This window comes from Hippocampus guttulatus, chromosome 1, assembly GCF_054856545.1.
Source record: "Hippocampus guttulatus isolate MCC_2025c chromosome 1, RoL_Hgut_1.0, whole genome shotgun sequence".
NCBI classification, from domain to species: Eukaryota; Metazoa; Chordata; class Actinopteri; order Syngnathiformes; family Syngnathidae; genus Hippocampus; species Hippocampus guttulatus.
In genome coordinates this window covers 18,558,339-18,575,130 of record NC_141261.1, presented here as the reverse complement: position 1 = coordinate 18,575,130, position 16,792 = coordinate 18,558,339, and the positions used below count along the sequence as shown (strand labels likewise).

The following is a 16,792-nucleotide window of genomic DNA, read 5'->3' as shown; positions in this document are numbered from 1 at the left end:
AGATCATGATAACCCGCAAAAGATGACTCGAGGAAACTGAACTCACACTTTTTGTTGTTTTGTCTTGTTTTCCAAAAATGACTTGAGCAATAGAGCTATTAAAGTAACGATTTGCTCCGTCTTTGTTCCATTTGTTTGCTTAAGTTTATTCATTAGACTACGGAATGGTTGGGCACGATAAAAAGAATTCCCAAATATCAGTTCTGTGTTTTGAATTCCTCATTTTATTCATAAAACAGAAAAAAACATGTTAAAAAATAAGCAAGGTATAACATGAAATATAAATCGATTAATTTGCCTGCTTATAACATTAACAGAAAAGGAACATTCAGAGTTAATTGTACACATCGGTAAATATACTGTCGCGGTGAGTTTAATGAGTTGCCAGTAGCGGTTAATATAGCAAACGCAATAACCGTGTCACATGTTTCCACAGTATAACATGGTTTGTACTATTTTCATGTTTCAAAATATACCAATGAGTTAGAACATTTTAAGTCGTGATCATTTGAGGAGATCCTAACGTCTCCTCCCGATTTAAAGGCTAATGCTAACTTATACCAAGCCAGGCTAGGCTAACTGTCTTACATGGGATAGATTTCTCCTTTAATATCATTTTGGTAAGCTAAAACAATTTCCCCGTAACTCAGTGTTTAGCAAGAAATTAAATTAACAAAGCACACGTTCCCATTTTTCTTTCATTCATAATCATCATCATCTCCTGAGTCCTCAAGGTCACAAGAAAGATGTGATTATAAGTGATATATTTAACCTTTTTCACTACATGCACATACTACTCAACAGAAGCCATAAAAAAACCTCACACGCAAGTTAACCAAGCAAAAAAACAAAAAAACAAAAACAAAAACTAAACACACTTGCCCATTTCTATACACAAATGCAAACCAATCCAAATTAAATACATACAACACCGCAGGATTAATAATGACGTTTCAAATGTTTTTTTTTCTTCCAACATAATATGTAGAGCAATGATAAGATTCAGAATTGCTAAAGCCCTGTCAGCGCGCCGGTTGTGAAGGCGATAATTTTACCCTCCATGTCGCAAGGGTGTGGCCTCAACAGTGTCTTAACATGCTGATTTCCATCTAGACGCACACACAAACATCCATGAAAAGAGGCAGAGGCAAAATGAAAGGAGGAATTAATCCCACTGCTGTGCATTTACCAACCCTCAAATGTGAACACACAGGCATTCCAATAGTATACCTCTGGGCAAACGTGGCGTCGCTCCCCAGCTTCCACATCACTCGATAATCTGCACGGACCTGTACGCCGCCGTTGTGCTGTCGTTGACGAATAATGACTTGCTCATTCCTATCTGTGGATCAGACAGTTCAAAAACATGAGCAGTTAGAGGAAGTCCACCTTGACAAGACTCATTTAGCGGTTGTGAACATTCTCAAGTGCAAATGTTTACAACAAATACAACCTCCACAATAATAAACTATGCTAGCACCAACATTGTGATTCATGACTAAAACTGAAGACCTTGTGAAGTGAAAACAAAAACGTCTTATAAAATTGGCACGCCACAGAGAAGAGTTTTGCTAAGAAGCCTGTCAAATCTGAAATGGATTGAACAGTAAATAAAATTGAGACATTCTCTTGGCTGTGTGAGCAAGTCCGCAGAAAACTCTGAAAACACTCCACGCTCAGCTTTCATTTGTCAATCAAATATATAATGAATGTACTGTATTTGTCTTTCGTCTTTCTTATGCCTGCACATCATGACATGTTTGAGCCACCAGGTAGTTAGCCACCAGCTAGCTAGGGGGCTAACAGGCTTCCGGATGCCGCGACCCAGCAGCAGGATCATTCAATATTAAGTCCACATAACGGACACTTTCGGGAAAGCTAACCGCTTTTCAAGACAGTGGCAATGTCATTCAACCTGTGGCTCACACCACAACAGTCTTTAGAGCACATGCTTCCTGCTAGCTATATACACACACGATGCTTTAACGTTTCAATATATTACAATAGCCTGAAAAACACAAAATGCCAAATACTTCGGAAATTAAATTAAAAAGAACAAGCTGTTTTATAAATAGCGGCATCCAGAGAAGATGCATTTTTTTCTGGGTGTAGGCATAATTAATTACCTAACTGCATGCTGCATTGGTAGAAATGCCGCAAGTAATTATAACTAGTAAATCATAATTGTGCCTGAGAGCCACTGATGACAACAAAGGTGCTCAGCTCTTATGTAACGGGGGAAGGGCAACACATGCTCTGGATGTCCATCCGATCCTAAAACAGTATCGCTGGGTGCTGTTTTAGCCATTTAAAAAATAAATAAATAAATAAATTTTGAATTGGTGAAAAATGCCGCATCTCCACAAATGACTACTGGGCAGGTCTCAGTCTTTCCACATGTTTACAGAAATGATCTTTTATTAACATTTATTATGTATTACAATACAAATAAAAATATATACTGCACATAAATAAGTTCAATTAAATTGTACTTAAATAAAAATGGTTTAAAATTAAAATGCAATTAAATTGTACTTAATTGCACTGCACTTTTGTAGTGTTTTTTTTGTACCATGAGTGCTAACTGTAACATACTTAAAGAATCACTGCAATATTATTTGTACATGTTTTCCCTTCTTTAGTTGAGATCTTGTTGCACAAAAATATGCACCATTCAGCATGCCACATTTCTCTTTATGCAAAGTAGCATACTGTGCTTGTCTTCTTAACGGCTACATTTCAGAATCTTAGTGTCCTGCCCTTTTTTTAATATCTCAGTTTCCCTCCATTACTCCTCCCACAATAGATGGCGAGTGCTGAGAACCAGTCTGCCAGGATTCCAAACAGACTGTTACCGTGTTCACGAAAGAACTTGGGTGGGGCTCGACAGAGAAAGTGAATGTGCAGCCAGACTAATAAAACACACGAGAATACACACTACTAGCCATGTTTTATGTGTGTGTGTGTGTGTGTGCGTGTGTGCATGCGGCTGTGGACACAAAAGAGTTAACTGTGCATGTTGCATTGTACTGTTTTTGTTATGTACCTTTTTCAAGATGCTTTGTAAGTTCTTGTCATTCCATAAGTGGTAGAGGAGCACAGAGGCTGCTTTGCTGGCTTTGGGAAAAGAGCTGGAAGAAGAAGACAAACAAAAAATCTCTGAAATGACTACATATTTTAAGCCATATTGTAACCTTCCAAATTGAGTTTCACAAGATACATCCCTGTTTGGTTTTCAAATGTCGACAGTTTATTTGAATAAGCTAACACTTTGGCCCCACTGTACACCAAGCGACGCGGCCCAAAGCGACCCAACTGTCGCCCAGTGTGGAGCATTCTGCTCCTAGTTTTCAAGAGTGACAAATAGTTTTAATGCGATTCGTCACAACAGTCAATAAAAATGCCATGTCGTATCACATGAGTTTTGGTGTCCAGTTACAAAGTGAGATTCATCTAGCTTCTGCCAAGCAAGCTGCACCATTACAGTTTATACAGTGTGTGCGTGAGTGTGTGTGTGTTTGTTTGTTTATACCTGTATATGTAAAACACACACACACACACACAAACACACACTTAACTACATTTCTAATGTCACATGTATGTACGCATGGCTAAAAAGTGAAGCGTGGAGAGTCTCTGTCACTGAAATGCACATATACAGTCAATGAATGAGGTCATCATTGACATTGTCACACTCCCCTTTATTTCGAGCTTGTTTTCTCCTTTTGCAGAACTATAATAAGTTATAACGCCCAGGGCATTAAATGTTGTTTATGGTTCACTACAAATTTTCCAAGTACAGCAATTGTCCAATTCGGTCACATTTGGGGCACGTCTGCGGCAGGCTTATTTCACCTTGGCTTCAGTTTCAAACATTAGAAACCCACCCATTCCCACTGAGGTCAGCCAGTGATGACACCAAATCGGCATCGATAAACTTCTTGTTGACCTCCGTGTCCGCCATCATGAGATTGCGCACTGTGTTGCAAGCCGTCGCTATGTTTTCATCAGAGTTGCCCAGTTCTCGGGGGCCAGCAGCGAGGAGGCTGGTGAGCTCTGGCAAAACCTGCTTTGCTACACAAAAGACACGAGACACTCAGCGCTGCTGCCTGGGAAGGAGACGACTCCAGATCGCGCGTAGTTCTGCATTAACATGTGACGCTTCTCACCCATGGTGGCTTGCAAGCCGCTGGTTCGACCAATGTTACCCATCAGGGACACAGCGGCCTTCTGCAGGCTTGACTTAGGTGACCGCAACAGAGGGGCAATGTGCATCAGAGCCCCCAACTTCTGAACCAGAATCTGGCTCATGGCACTGGACCCCTGGAAGAGACAGATTTCATGAGTTGAAGTTGCGTCTTTCATTCAGCTGTCTTACGTGCATATTCACGCTTTTCTCCGTAATGCTGACAATACAGTGGATTGTCAGTTGGAATTGCTTCCCAAAGGGCTTTCAAATCCTGTTCGTGCTTCGCCACAGAACACAGCTGCCACACTCCAGACCCCGGGCCAGATCAGATCTGCCACATCGTTTTACATTACCAGCTAAGGCAAATCATGTGTGTCTACGCCAATTTCTATTTATTTATTTATTTTGTGTATGTGTGTGTGCGAAAATCTGTTCCAAAACTATTTTTACTTTTAATACTGTTGTGATATTAAGTATTTATTTTACCAAACCTCTTTGGAAAATGAATTGAACAACATAACTTGAGCAATCACTGAGACTAGCTAAAAGGGTGACACATCCCTGCTTCAAATGACGTGTATGTGTTTTGTAATAGCAACACAAAAAAAAAAAGACCAAGATAAACCATTTTATGCCCGAAGACAGCTGGGATAGGCTCCCGCATCGGAAAATGAATGAATGGATAAACCATCTTAAAACTTTTTTTTGTTTAAATCTCACAGCCTTGTGGAAAACGTGCATGATCTGATGAAACCAAGGTTGAACATTTTGGCCTTGATTCTAATGTGGCAAAAACAATACTTGTCATCACCAAAAGAACACCATCCCTACAGTAAAGGGTGCTGGAAGCAAAATGAATGAATTAGGGGAAGGGGGGGGGGGTCCTTCAGGCAAAAGTGGGGCCTTATACAAGGTGGAGGTAATTATTAACATTTCCAAATATGAGTCACTGTTAGCACAAAACCTTCAGACGTTTCTTCAAAAGCAGAAAAATGTCAGGAAAAGCCAACTAAAACATCAAAATTTTATTTATTTTTTCTACATCATAAAAACCTAACAATTGAACACAGGTGTGTAGACTTTTTATTGCCACTGTGTTCTGTATGTACCAAGGACTTACAAGGTCTTTGCTGGCAGTCAGGTTCTGCAGCGCACCGCAGCACGCCTCCAAGGTGGCGTCTTTCTGGGACGAGTTGAGCAGAGACAAGTAGGTCTGCATGGCTTTGGGATGGCACAACCACTTGGCGCCTGTCGGGTCACCTACGTTGAGCATTCCTCGAACGTTATCAAATGAAAACTGAAGAGAAGAAGAGGAGGAGGACCTGGTCACCTTAGACAAGATGGTCCGCGGGGCTTCAGTAATTGAATTTTTTGGGGTTGTTATTGACCTGCTTTTGAACCTTGCCGCTCTTGGGGCTGAAGCATCCGACCGTCGGGCTTCTCCTGCCAGATTGGCTCTCTGTCGAAGGGATGAAGTCAGCAAAGCACTTGGGGGACTCGGTCTCCAGCTGGTAGGTCAAATTATGGAGGATGCATGCACAATTCTCCACAGACTACATGAAGGGCACGGACAGGGAGAAAGTTCAAGTCAATGCCTCTAATTTAACATTTAAATTTCACTTTTTGAATTGAACTACTGAATTGGATGACATTCTAATTTATTCAGCTGCGCCTGGACCTGCTCAAGAATTCCCTTTATGATGACTAAAGATTCAAGCAACCAAACACAGGCTACCTTTCCTTGTATCCATTTCGAGAATAACACAGGTTGAACACTCTCATCTGTGTACAGATGCCAAAGGCTAGATTGACAGGAAAAGCCAGTGGAACCCATTTAAAAAGGAGTTGCTTGTGCGTGCAAATGATCTGAAGCATGAATTCATTATATAAACTGTGAGCGTCACATGAGGCATGGGAGTGTAGTTCACACTACTGATCATTCCAGTCAGACAGCCAATGAGCCGAATGTCATAACATGATCTTGAAGTTTTAAAAAATTATTTTACTATGGTTAATAACACACGAAGAACGCTATACGTTTCCTTCTTTCTATTGCAGGTTTCTTTTACGGAGACGCGAGGGCATCAGAGGTGACGGCTTAGGCTATGCACTTTTGCAAAATTGCCGCCTGGCAAGAAGTTTTCCTGTCCCTGACTGCAGTTTAGCGCCAGTTTGAGAAGATTTATGGCCACCACGGCACTCCGGCGGGGGCAAGAAAACCTCTTGCCAGTCAGCAATTTTGCAATGCTGCACCAATGTCAATTGGCACACCAAGGGCAAGGGATTGATAAAATGACTTGTCTGAGCACTGACTAGCACCCATTTGCCAAACCTTGTCATCGGGGTTGTTGTCAGCCACGCAGGACTCAAGGTAGCACATGAGGGAATCGATAAGTCCACGGCAGTCTCTCATGGCCGTCCTCTCTCTCACTTGAGCGCAGCTCAGGTTGCTGCAAACATTTGAGGCTTTGGCTCAGCGAGATTCTTTCATAAGAAGGGCAGCTTTGTATTCAGTTTGAAGTCTACCAAAGTGAACAAAAGGTCCATCCAGCTGTACAAATCCTATGAAAAGTCCTAAATAGTTCACTCTTTGTCCTCACAAGTAAGTCAATTCGCGACTGAACCATAACAGTGCACTAGTTGAAAACTACAGAAATTTCACAAAACTACTCGTTGCGGTTTGTAGTTTTGCCTCACTGTGTAACACGTAGTTTGTCTCACTAGTATGTCCAAGTTGTCCTACTCATGACAATAAAAAGAGCGTCCTAAATAGTGCCTGGGCCTTCAACTGGATGACGAATCACTTTTTATTTGAGATTCCGTTTTCCACTACTTTATGACAAGCCTATGGGCAAAAGGGATTTTTCCATGATATCCTGAAGTGCTCTCACCGCAGGCACCCGGTGGTGTTGTAGAAAACCTCGGGGTGGATGTTGTTGGTGACGCTGTCGTCCGACCAGCGGGTGAACGGCACCACCACGTTCTCGGTTAGGGCGGGCAGCGCCGTGGCGATAAGTTCCCCCTTCAGCTCGTCGGCGGAGGACAAGTTCCACAGCAGGCCTAACATTGTCAGAGAAAACCTTCGTTTTTCCCCTCGCCCTGCGTGATATTTTGCCCGTGTTCAAATACGGCACCTGTGATCTGCTTCTGTGTCTCACTACAGTCGGTCTCCTTTAGTAACTGCAGGGCTTTGGCGATACCGCCGCAGTGTTGAACCTGCAGCTTGTTCTTGTGGTTCTTGAACACCAGGTTCCTCAAGGCTCCAGCGGCGGCCTGACTCACAGCAGGACTGGGGCTGCGCAGCAGAGTCACCAGAGTGGGGATCCCGCCAAGCTGGAGAACCTGATTGAGAAACATTCGCATTGGGCTATGGGAGTGCAGACACTAATCCAGTGCTACATTTGAAGCTGCAGTGATATGTGATGGACTCCTTTGGTCATGTTAACATCCAGCAGAATTAGCTTTTTGTGGTTTGATGAAAGCTGGACTTCAAGAGATTGATTTGCTGAATAGACGAGAATTTTATCGTTCTTATTTCTTACTTCTTTTGCTGAAGCCACAATAATCGCAGTCATTGCTACCCACAGTGTTGGTGTAGAGAGGTGCAGCTATTTTGCCCGCTCGGCAGACACAATCGTGGGCACACCCGATTCGATTAACTTCCACACAGTGTCAAAAACAGCATTGTTTTACTTGAGAAAAAGGAAAGAAACCATCGTAATTTCCTGCCGCTTGCTGGTGCTGATAAGGTAGCTCGTGCTTTTGTGACCACGAGGATTCTTTGCTAATAGACTACCCACGGGAGTCTTGTAAAGACACTTCACCCGCTCCCAAATTCAGTTCCATAATTACTAACAAGAACCAGGAGCAGAGATGATATTTCTCCTCATATTAGTCATACTTTGACGAGCTTCTGCTAGTTTAGCAATTGAGGAGAAGCTGACGCTCCAAGGACTTGTGGTTCCAACATTTCGAAAACGCGCTTCGGAGCATTTTCATATATAAGGTGCGCCGCTTTAAAAGGCGCAAAGAATAGAAGCTACAATAGTGGCTGTGGTTGTGTTATGCATCCACTAGATGGAGCTATGCTAAACGGAATGCAATATAATACAATACACAACCGCTGCAGCTGTAACAAAGCACTTTACAGAACATTTAAAATACGATGTCCAAGAAATCAGAATATTGATCCATATATAAGGCGTTACGGATTATAACGTACACTGTCGGCTTTTGAGAAATCAAATGCTATTAGGTGCGCCTGATTGTGCGGAAAATATGGTACTTGCTTCAAAGAGCCCGCTTTTATGTTCTGACCTCTTGTTTGGCACGATCGTCTTTAAAAGTGGTTTGCTGAATGATGGTGGCACCACACTGCTGGAACTTCTCCTCAGGGTGAGACAAGAACTCGACAGCTTCCTTGATTGTCAGATCCGATGCATTCAGTGAACTGTTGATGCTGCAGACGCACACATGTAGCTTAGTAGGAGCGCACGTTTCTTCTGTTGCATCCGATATGGCTACAAGAAACAAACTCACGCTGATTGCTGTTCCATCCTGGACGTTTTGATAAAATGAGACTGGTCGGGAGGCGCTTCCAAAAACCGTTGTTGGCCCATTGCCGTGGGGTAGCCATTGCTCGTGGAGTACGTGCTAAGTCTCTTGACTTGAGTCTGGGTGGTCTGCCCTTTGGCTCTCTACCAAATAACAAATGCAAATGAACTGAAAGGAATGATGAAAACATGTCAGCAACTTCCCAGGAGAAGAAGTGATCACCCTGATGCTCGCAGGGGCCAAGGCGGGATCACTGCGGCTGGGTTTCATCCCGACGGGACTTTGAGGCCAGTTGGAAGCATTGATTTGTTGTTCCCATCCACCAGTGGTGCTGAGGTGTCTTGCTCCCAGGCTTTTTGTGGACAGTGACCGACTCTTTTGGGCATATTGCTACAAAACGGGGGGGGGGGGGGGGGGGGGGGGGAGAAGCTCTGTTTGATTTGGAGAAACAGCAATGTGAAAACGGGCTTATGTGCTGGGTTAGTGTGGATAAAGTTTATTTTTCCTCATGCGCACCAGGTGGGAGAGGAGTCAGGAGCAAGGCTGCAAGCTTTGGCTTTTCTTTCACTCTTCTGTTTATGTGGAGGGCAGCAGAAAGCACAGAACAATCACACAGACCAAGAGCAGGCAGGTAACATAATAGCTGCAACTGGAGACTGCCCACAAGAGCAGCTAAAGACAGCAGTGCTTTGTGCGCAGCACTGGCACAACCTGAATTCACAGACCCAGCCGGTGCAATTAAAATCGCATCTAATTACAGATTGTTGCGTCATCAGTTAATTTTGTTTGTGAATGTCTCGCCGTGTCCTCTGAATTACATCTCAGCAAATATTCCCCATAATTAATCACTGCAAATGATTAATGCCGAATGCAATATCGCTGTTACCTAAATGGCATTGGCCTTCTGCGTCCTGTTTTTTTCTTCGACTTGCTTCAAAGCACACAGGTCTTAAATTTTACAGTTATCTAATGTAGCAGTTACTGTATGATGACGGGAGGACGATAAACATGAACAATGGGTTTATTGTTCCCCCCCCCCAAAAAAAGAAAAAAACAGCTTGTATGCTGTGTTTCAATAAGGTTGATTGCAACTCAGTGCACTTTATTTGAAAAATGTTAATTTTATTTGATCTCTCTCTCTCTCTCATATGGTATTATCACCTTGCTGCGAGACAAAGCAAGTTGCATGAGGTAAGATGAGAACTGCCTGGTCATGAGTGTATACACTAAGTAATGTTCATACTCATCATGAATCACCAGAGGCTGGCAGGCCTTCCGATTAAACAGACACACCTTTCAACTGATGGCTTTCATTCAATTGCCCAGACATTAACTGGGGAGCTATTGGAACATTGGAACTCTCTGGGAATATTGGTTCTTTCCAGGGTCGCCTCCTCCATAAATACACACATTACTCTATGTATCTCAACTCAAGTAACAGATAAAGTTGACAGCCAGTAATAGAACAAAACTTGGACATTGTCGGCTCATCATTTTCACAAAGCAAGACCAACTTTTTGGTTTGGTGAAGTCTTCCTATGTTTGCCTGGCCAATCGATAGGCAGTCACGTAACTTACCGTTTAACTGCAATTGTCCATTTGTTTAACCTGCAGTGACCTCGGAAAACAGCTATGTTCAGCATCCTTGTTTAATGGATACCATTCAAAATCAATAGAATTCTTCCCGCAACATGAAACAGTAAAACCGTGGTTCAGCCAATGTTTTGCTTGGATTTACGAGCCAAACTTTGGGATGCAACCCGCATCTCAGCGAGCATCAGTTAGTCACATCTACTGTCTCGCAAAATATTCTTCAAAGGAGAGGCTTCAAGCAGCACTCCGAGTTGAATTTTACTGTCAAACTAAACATCAAATAATGTGACTTCGAACTTGTGATTTTAAAACTACTCCAACGCTTTCAATGTCCACTTGCTAAATGCTAACACGCAATGCAAAATACCAAATAGGGGCTAAAGAATAGCATTTATGTTGCAGCAACAATAAAACAATCACAGACATATATTTTTTTTATCCTCTGCAAAAAAATTTATAAATAAATAAAATAAATGTGTGGAGTTTGCATGTTCTCCCCGGGCCTGCGTGGGCTTTCTCCGGGTACTCCGGTCTCCTCCCACATTCCAAAAACATGCATAGCAGGCTGAATTTAACATTCTAAATTGTCACGAGGTGTGAGCGTGAGCGCGGATGGTTGTTCGTCTCTGTGTGCCCTGCGATTGGCTGGCAACCAGTTCAGGGTGTCCCCCGCCTACTGCCCGAAGATGGCTGGGATAGGCTCCAGCACCTCCCGCGAACCTTGTGAGGATAAAGCGGATCGGAAAATGGATGGATGGATTGATGAAAAAAAAAAAAAACAACAACACCAACAACAACAAATATGACTGCAGCAACTGAGTCGCTTTCTTGTGAAACTCTTCTTCATTTGTGTCTGGTTTGTGTCTGGGTGGCTGTATTTATTATATTTCCCCCCCAGTGGCCAACGTGCGCAAACCAGAAGGAGCACGAGGGCTGGATTATAAGCATTTTCAGTCCTTTCGAAGGGGGAGAATAATTTGACAGTCCATCCATCCATTTTCCATGCCACCTATCCTCATTAGAGCTGTGGTTGAAGTGGAGCCTATCCCAGATGATTTTTCGGCAAGGGGGGGTACATCCATGACTGGTTTCCAGTCAAACGCAAGGAGCATACAGACAATCATGCTCGCATGCAGGTCATGTCAGGAAGCCTAATCCAATACATTAATGATTAATTACAGAAGCATGGAAATGTTTGAATGACTAAACAGAAAAACATTCTGAAGAATGTTTGGCTTTGTTTCTCTCAAAGTGCACAAAACGCAATGGGAGTGTTCCACAGGATTAACAATTACCGCTTTGTTGTACGCTGCCGACTTGGTTGAGACGCTGCGACCGAAGGTGCCATTGGCTTTGGTGGGCAAAAACTGGAATGTTCCAAACTCGTCCAGTGGCGACAAGGGCGACACAGTGGGGCCTGTAGAAGGAGAACACTGATGAGGGTGGGAGGAATGAAAAAAAAAATAGTACACTACAATATGGCAGCATGCCACCGGGACAATTGGAAAGCATGTCTGTCTTGATGAACAGAAGGAAACAAAAGATCCACTTAATGAGCATCAAAGGTACGTATGACAGAATGAGGCCATAAGTGGAACTTGATTGTTTTCAAGAGGAGTCACCTTGGCCACGGTGTGTCATTAAGTTGGGAAAAAAAATACAACTGTTCCAATAGGTTCTCTCATGCTATTCCCACATTGGTGCTTGAGTGTGAAAGAGATGTGACATCATGTCACCTGCATGAACTTGTTTCAGCTCATTTGTCATGCGTGATTCATAAACGCATGCTAATCATGGCACAAAGACCGACGAAATCATTCAAGTATAATGGTGTGTTTGTCTCCCTGTTCCCAGTGTTGAAGGATATTTTACCAAGATGTTTCTCTGCCACGCTTTCTGCTCTTTGTATGTCATTAAAAAAAAAAAAAAAAAAAACTAAATGAGTCATACGAGCAATACTTTAACCCAGGGGTCTGCAAACTGCAGCTCCAGAGTCACAGGAGGCTCTTTAATCTTTCTTTTGTGGCTCTCCGTGCCTTTGCAAGGCAAAGCAGGACAACTCAATGTGCTTCACATAACCAAAAGCACTTAAACGTATTTCCAAACAAAACAACTGAAGACATTCAAAGGCAAAGCAAACAAAAGTAGCTTACAAAAAATTACTGAAATTAAGTACAGGTACACCCATGTAACGTTAAAAATTAAAAGCAACGTACAAAAATAACTTAAAGTAGTTTACATTTATTAAAAGACCGTATGGTGAAATTCATTAAAAACATGCTTAAAAGACCTTTCATCAAAGGAAGGGCGGTGGGGCATTGTTTTCAACTAAAAGCATTTAAAAGCATTTATGGTTGGGATTGACTTTGCTTCTGTTGGCAACTTATTCCATCTGGATGCAGCATCACAGCTAGATGTCACATCACCACATTTGCTTTAAAACCCAGGCTTCACTAACTGACCTGAGTCTGCAGATCTATGAAATCTGACAGCTGCATTGTTATCCTCACTTTAGATGTGTAAAGGGTTTTATAGCTTCTAATGTTTTTTTTTTTCCTTGTCTGTGTGAGCTCTTGGAGGTTTTCCACCCCTGCTCTAACATGTCCCATTCTATGACATGTACACGTAAGCTTTTTCTGGCTGATTGTACTATCCTATGATGAATGTTTCGTGTGTTAAAGACTGATTTGGGAGGCTGGCTGGATGTTCCAATCCATCGATTTGATCAAACAAACTATAGGAAAAATTAATACATAATGTCAGGAAAAATAGAATCAATAGATCCACCCATGAAATGATCTTTGTCACATTGGACTGAAGAGCAATCAAACAGCTTGTACTGGATAAACCAGTAATGTGCCAACATGTGGTATTGGGGAAATAATCAGCTTGGTTATAGTTGTTGTGATTACGCCTATTTTTCTTTCTGCACACGTGTTGTGCATTCACTAGGAAGCCTTAACGTGCAACTGTTAGCATGAAGATATCATGAAACCAACCGGGATTTTCAACCTAAAAAAACGGCCCTACTTTTCTGTCTTGATCAAGCCAAGCTCGAGATGAGTGCCAAATATTTGTCAAAGCCAAATATTCCAATATTCTTTCGGTTAGGCCCGGAGTGATCTTATCGACTGCACACCACATTTCACACTCATGATCACGTGCCACAAGGGGGTCAGCATATGATTACATGCGACTGTATAGAAGCTATCCGACAGCTTCTCGTCTGCACTCGGACTCTCAGATACACAGAAGAGACTTTTCTCAAAGTTTTTCTCTCCGCTTTTTCTTTCTTTTCAGGCAAGCAGTCAAGCAGTCAAGCTGAAAAAGCTTGAGTCTGAGTATGAGGGGTCTTCTAAAGCCACTGGGCTGCATTCCTCTCTTGAAGGGAGCAAAACACCCCACATCAAGTCGTTGAGCGGATGCAGCCACAGATCACATTCACATATTGACCCAAAAAAGGGTGAAGCCGGAGTGCATCTCATGCCGTCTCTCTGTGCACAACAGCACGACTATACCACAACTGAACTGTTTATCTTTTTCAGGCCCCCAAAAGTAGTAAAACTCAAGTATCAAAGGGTACTAAAGTAGCAGTTTTGAAAGTGAAGATAATTTTAGCCTAAAGTTTCCCAACCTTTTTTGAGACCAGGGACATATCGTTGCTCTACTAAAATAATGGACTCTTGTTTTCTTTTTTTTCCAGAAAACACACACACACAAAAACCCGGGGACCAAAATCTGATTTGATTGGATTCGTTCATTTCAGGGACACAAATAAAGAATCAGTTAAACTCAGGGTGGAGCAGATTTGAGCAGAGGGGGCCAACATCCTGAGGAAAAGCTTTCAAGGCAAAATCAAAAATATTGCTTCGTCAAAATATGACTTAGATCATGACTATAAGAGACGAAAGATATTTTTAAAAATTATTTCATGGTGCACTTTCTGTCACCTAGTTAATGGGTCTGCCTTGCACCCGATACCTCGCTGGCACAGAGAGATAAACATATCACTTTATGCGTTGTAAATCAATCATTTAAGGACCAATCAAGTGAAATCTTTTTTTTCCATGACTCCTTATGTCTAAACCAAACTGCTGCTGAAATACATTCCATGCATTTGCAATATTGAGTAGCTATGAGGTGAAACATTTAGGATTTTCAGTCATAATGTCCCTTTAAGAGAAACCGTAATGGCCGGGCGATGAAAACAAGTTAAGGGAAAAGCACCCACAACAAACAGAAGGAAACATAATAATAAAAATGTATACGCAAAGTAAAGCAAATCTCCTAGTGCTTATGTGTTCTAAATTGAACCCAAAGAGTTTCCTCTCAGCAGACGAGCCAAATGAAGAACTTTCTTTTTCAGAGTGTTGCTTCGTTGGAAGAGACGGTTTTCCAAGTTGGATTATTAGTAGCAAAGTTGTTCCATACTTGTAGGAGTGCCGTTCTTGCCGTGCTTGGATTTGCTCCTCTTGATGGTCTGCACTTGATCCAGCACGCGGTGCGCCCCAGTGTGCAGCCTGGCGTCGGACGGCAGAGCCAGCGACGTGTCCTCGACTCTCCCGATCGTCATGGCCGAACGCAGCGGCTCCGCAAGCATCATCTCTTGCTCGGTGCTCGGTCGATCGTTCGAAACGCTCCCTTGTCCGAACCAGCTGGCCCCTGAATTGAGCTGAGCTTCGAGCGCACGGCGGAAGGTGCGCACAAAAACACGAGAGGCGTGGACTCCGCTCCACCCTGGTCCTGCGCCGCGCCCAGTCGAGGTGGGAACGCGCAACACAGATGACACGATGACGAGGACTGACTACTGTACTGCAAAACATGCAAACGACGGCACGCTGCACACTACCAACGATTTATACACGCCACCGGAACGCGTATTTCAGAATGTGTTTGTATTTCAGGATGAAGCGAGAGAGAATTTAGGCTGTGTGTGAGGGGTTGAGTAGTTGTGCATGAGCACACTACGCACTAACACTACATACAGTAAGAATAGTGAAATGTTTCGCTATTTCAATTGTGACGATTCTAGCTTGAATGCCAAAATTCACCACCGCAAGAAACAAAGTTATTTAAATAGATATTAGGTAAGAATAAGCATTCTACCCCCCCCCCCCCCCCACACACACGCACTGAGCGGTAATGCATAAAATATTGAATGTAATGGCCAGTAATCAGTAATTACGTGAACACTGACATACACTCATGTGCCAAATTGACTCAGGAATTTTATCTTTGTGAGAAAAAAAAACGTAAGGAGAGGGTTAAAATATGTTTAGCGGTATTTAAGCAGTCACTTTCAAATTCATTCTCACTTTAGGACATTTGTTTAACGCAAGCATGCTTGACAAGTGGTTTTAAGTGTTGTCAGACGACGCCTATTTTAATGGCTTCTCTCCTCTCAACTGCTTCTTTTCTTTTCCCTCTGTCGGGGCCTTCTGCTTGACACGTGCTCGGTCTAGTAACAGTTGATAGCGACTTGATCTGTATTTTAGGACAAAATCCCCAAAAGGTGCTGGACAAAGGTTGTTAAACAATAGGGTGTGTTTTTAGAGCATGCCCCTCGAAGCAGCCACACAGAGGGACAGTGGCAGGTCTGAAGAATCTTACTGAGGGGAGCTGGGTGGAACAATTCAAGTCTTTGTTGGCCAGGATTCTGTCCTTTCCCACATAACACTTCAGATTTGGTTTCTTCGGTTGTGCACAGTCTATTGGTGCTGGTGATGTCCTTTCTGACCTAATCACCTTAGAAAAGGAGAACCACAGGGGTCAATTTTAGGACATCTTATTTTCTTTTTATATGTAAATAACTATAATAATACCATAATCATAATTAGTGACAGATTAAAGATTTGATTGTTTGATGGCCCCAGCCAATCTCAATCTCAAACAGAGGCTCAATGCTAAAGTGGACAGAATGTAGGTGAAATGCTAAACCATTACATTTCCCCCCATAATGATGCAGGGTATCGATTTGGGTATGCGCAATTGTGCACTACAGAGAACTCAACTCAACTGTATTTATAAATCACTTTAAACCAGCAATCGTTGTATACAAAGTGCTGTACATGTAGCAACTATTATATATATAGCAATAAAGCAATAAATCAGTAACAAAGACGGTAGAAAGCACCAAACAGTAAAACTAAGATCAAGTCTGAGTCAAATGCCAAAGAACACAAGTGAGTTTTGAGGTGAGTGTTAAAGATGGGCAGCGAGGAGGCTTGCCGAATGTTCAGCGGGACGTCATTCCAGAGAGAGGGGCCAGCAATGGAAAAAGCACGATCCCCTGTGAGCCTCTACTTAGTTCTTGATACTTCTAATAATGTCTGGTCCGCACACCTGAGGCGCCGGGCAGGTGTGTAGGGGCGGATGAGCTCAGAGAGGTAAGGTGGTGCGAGGTCATTTTAAGATTTGAAAACAAATAATAGGATCTTAAAATGAACTCTAAAATGT

General features: G+C 42.6%; 1 protein-coding gene across 1 annotated transcript; it reads right to left on the bottom strand.

The window, feature by feature from the left end:
• Nucleotides 1-201: 201 nt before the first annotated feature.
• pkp1a (plakophilin 1a) lies at nucleotides 202-15,065 on the bottom strand. Its single transcript, XM_086116314.1, has 15 exons — nucleotides 14,768-15,065; nucleotides 11,632-11,753; nucleotides 8,966-9,133; nucleotides 8,729-8,886; nucleotides 8,507-8,648; nucleotides 7,324-7,531; nucleotides 7,081-7,249; nucleotides 6,522-6,639; nucleotides 5,578-5,742; nucleotides 5,310-5,486; nucleotides 4,170-4,323; nucleotides 3,888-4,074; nucleotides 3,047-3,131; nucleotides 1,231-1,342; nucleotides 202-1,109 (listed from the first exon to the last, which is right to left on the bottom strand). Exons 1-14 carry the CDS (start codon nucleotides 14,937-14,939, stop codon nucleotides 1,268-1,270), a joined length of 2,100 nt encoding a protein of 699 aa, XP_085972440.1. The 5' UTR covers nucleotides 14,940-15,065; the 3' UTR covers nucleotides 202-1,109; nucleotides 1,231-1,267.
• Between the last annotated feature and the right edge of the window lie 1,727 nt (nucleotides 15,066-16,792).